Source organism: Cibotium barometz, chromosome 31, assembly GCF_041138505.1.
Source record: "Cibotium barometz isolate CiBa-2024 chromosome 31, ASM4113850v1, whole genome shotgun sequence".
Taxonomy (NCBI): Eukaryota; Viridiplantae; Streptophyta; class Polypodiopsida; order Cyatheales; family Cibotiaceae; genus Cibotium; species Cibotium barometz.
This window is the reverse complement of record NC_141076.1, coordinates 2,356,993-2,360,078: the sequence shown is the minus strand read 5'-3', so window position 1 is coordinate 2,360,078 and position 3,086 is coordinate 2,356,993. Positions and strand designations below refer to the sequence as shown.

The following is a 3,086-nucleotide window of genomic DNA, read 5'->3' as shown; positions in this document are numbered from 1 at the left end:
CACAGTGTAACTGATGGGTGAAGAGAAAAATAAGTGGGAAAGCCATATTGATGGTTAGGAATTGGGGGCTTGGGGATCTAAACTTGGACATAGTTACTTTAGCCTTCAATATTTTGGGTCATCTTCAAGAATAGATAGGGCCTTTTTCCGTCATCAAGCCTCATGGGATCCCCATACCTTTTCTGCTAAAGTGGAGTCTTACTCTACCTTATCAGATCATATGGGTTTGAAATGGGGGTGGCATGTGGCTGATTGGGGGGAAGATAAGCTCAGAATTTTTTCTCAAGGAAGCTGAGGGTGAATAACCTATTACTTAAGGATGAGCTATTCACTTCCTTTAATGAAGAGGCTATTAGTATATTGAGAGATGAGGGGGATAGGGAGGGACCCTGGAGAAATTTTGATAATGAGATAAAAGGTATTATCAGGAGCGTTGGGAAAGTGATGACTACAAGAATATAATACCTAATTTAAGGGAGTGATGACCTACAAGAAGCAAAGCGAACAAAACAAGAGAATATTATTTGCATACTCTTCAAAGAGAGGGCTATGCACAAGATATAGATTTTATGCAAATGCATAGAGCTGTTTGCATTTAAAAAAGGGCTCTACCCTTATCCATAAGGTACGAGCCTTTATGCAAATGTATAGAGATCTTATAAATGAGATATCTCATGCATGCAAAAAAAAAAAGAACTCCCATATTTAAGAGCCTATGTTTACCTTAACACAAAATCAAACACACATAAAACAAATATCAACACACTAGTTGACATCGACGCCTAAAAAAAAACATTGAATGGTCAAATTTCACCACCGTACATGATATGTATGTGATGTTGTATAGACTTTCTATTGTCGTAAATCAATTGGTAAGAAAGGTTTGAACTTTAAATTACTATGCACTAACTAAGATGATCAATGGTTTAAGAAAAACGTTGAATCATGAAATTGTACTAGCTTGCATGACATTTGGATAGAGTTTCTATTGTCAATGGTCATAATCAATTGGTCTAAAAGTTTCAACCTGGATTCTGACGTAATAGTTGAGGTTAGTGAATAAAAGTCATTTAAAATCTGCTATAACCAATGAAATAAAAGACAATTCTTGATCTAGGCTAGTAAAATTCCCAAGACCTAAGCCATTAATTTCAAGGCCAATCAAATTGTAATAATTAATTAATTTATTCAATAACTTTGAGCTATGAAAAATGTACTAAAGGAATGCTTTTTTTTCGGGGTGTGTGTGTGTGTGGGTGTAGAAATTGAATTTGAGATTTTCAAAGTGAAAAAAGTTCTTGTGATTTTCACGTGGAACAGCTGACGATTTCTGACAATTTGATGGGTTGAGTGATGTGACATGACAATTGTATATTGTAGAGAATCGAGAATTGGTAATGCAAAAGACTCAACAGACTCAATTTTAGATTCAGGTCCAAGTATGAACCCAAAAAAAAAAATTGCGTTTTTTCAAATTCGTCTTAAGATCAACCAGCCATACTAAAAAAGGTTGATGTAAGGCTGAAAAAGAGTAATGCTCGCTTCCGGGTGGCGCCCACGCCAAATGGAAAATTATTTCAGCACATTTTGTGTGCGGTGGTGACGATGGCCAAAACGCGTTGGAACATTTCTCCCTCTTTCTCTCTCGCTCTCTCTTTCTCTTACTCTCTCTCTCTCTGTCTATATATATATATTGAAGGCTGCTGGACTCTGGACATGCCCATTTGGTTGTGCAATTAGCACCCAAACCCCAGGCTTGCTTTTCTGGAGTTCAGTCTACCCTTGATCCTCGCTCGCTCGTCCTAAGATCAACACACTGATCAATACCATGCCGGAAGGCCCACCCGCTGCAGAAACCCTAGATCTCCTCGGCGTACTCGCACGCCCCTCTTCAGACTCTTACAATTACAGTGAGCAAGCCCCCATGGTCGGATCTGCAGCTCCAGGCGGCCACCAGCTCACAATCTTCTACTCAGGAACCGTCAATGTGTACGAGGATGTGCCAGCCGACAAGGTATAATCAGGATATTCAATTGTAATTAGAAGTAGTTAATTGGTTCATTAAGCTTTGTGCATATATTGTCTGCGTGATGTTTGGATACTAAAACGCAGCATCGGCGCAGGCACATGCTATCATGCTCCTTCTCGCAAATATTGGGGGCAGCGGTGATCAAAATTATAGATCCTGCGCGGCACTAGATATGGCAAAACCCATTAATACTGGCGGTGAAGTGAGCTCGAGAAATCTTCCCAGTACAGCATCAATACTGTCCACTTCTGCACCTGCAGCACAAAAGAAGCGGCATCACCTTGCAGCAGTGACCAGCCGATCTCAATCTGGTACGTTTGTGATTTGCTTGCTGCTTTTATTTTGTTTCCCCCTTGAAATTATATGTTCTTTAAAAAAAAATTAAAAAATCTAATATATACATATACTGTTTTTCTTGCAGAACTTCCATTTGCTAGGAAGGCATCGCTTGCAAGGTTTTTGGAGAGGCGAATCAGATGTTAGATCTCCGAAATTCTGTTGCGTGGACGTGCATTAGCAGTAGATGAGCCCATACAAGAAGATTAAGCGCCGTATGATCATGGACTCAAATGCAAAGTAGCTTCAAACATATAATTTGTCAAAAAAAAACAAATATGGGCGCTCGAAATGTATCCTTGGCCAACCCTCCGGATCAATGCCATGCGTCCCCATTCATTCATTTACAAAAGTTGTAACAGTACAGTAGCTGCTCAAGGCTTGCATATCTCCATGTACACCTAATTTAGGGTTGCCTAATTCTTTTAGATACACTTCTTCTTTATGTGATCAATCTCCAGAAAAAAAATAGAGATTTTTTATTCGGCTATATAGAAAAAACCACAATTCCTTTTTGGACCTTGAAAAGTACAATGTACTACGCCCTTTAACCAAGGTTGAAATGAACTCTTCAATTCAAATTTTGGGTGTCACCCTTCAAATTCTAGGACTCACGGGTAAATGTCAATAAAACAATGAGAGATTTTAAATACCACAAATGAGGTAGAAACTTGTGAATATTGTGCGTCATGATCTTTGTGATCCTGAAGTTCATTTATGT

At 38.9% G+C, this 3,086-nt stretch overlaps 1 protein-coding gene across 1 annotated transcript; it reads left to right on the top strand.

Moving 5' to 3' along the window:
* Positions 1–1,728: 1,728 nt before the first annotated feature.
* On the top strand, positions 1,729–2,642 carry LOC147620394 (protein TIFY 3-like). The gene is made up of 3 exons (XM_086825400.1): positions 1,729–2,014; positions 2,124–2,340; positions 2,451–2,642. The coding sequence occupies exons 1-3, from the start codon at positions 1,829–1,831 to the stop codon at positions 2,510–2,512; spliced, it is 465 nt and encodes a 154-aa protein (XP_086681526.1). The 5' UTR covers positions 1,729–1,828; the 3' UTR covers positions 2,513–2,642.
* Positions 2,643–3,086: the final 444 nt, after the last annotated feature.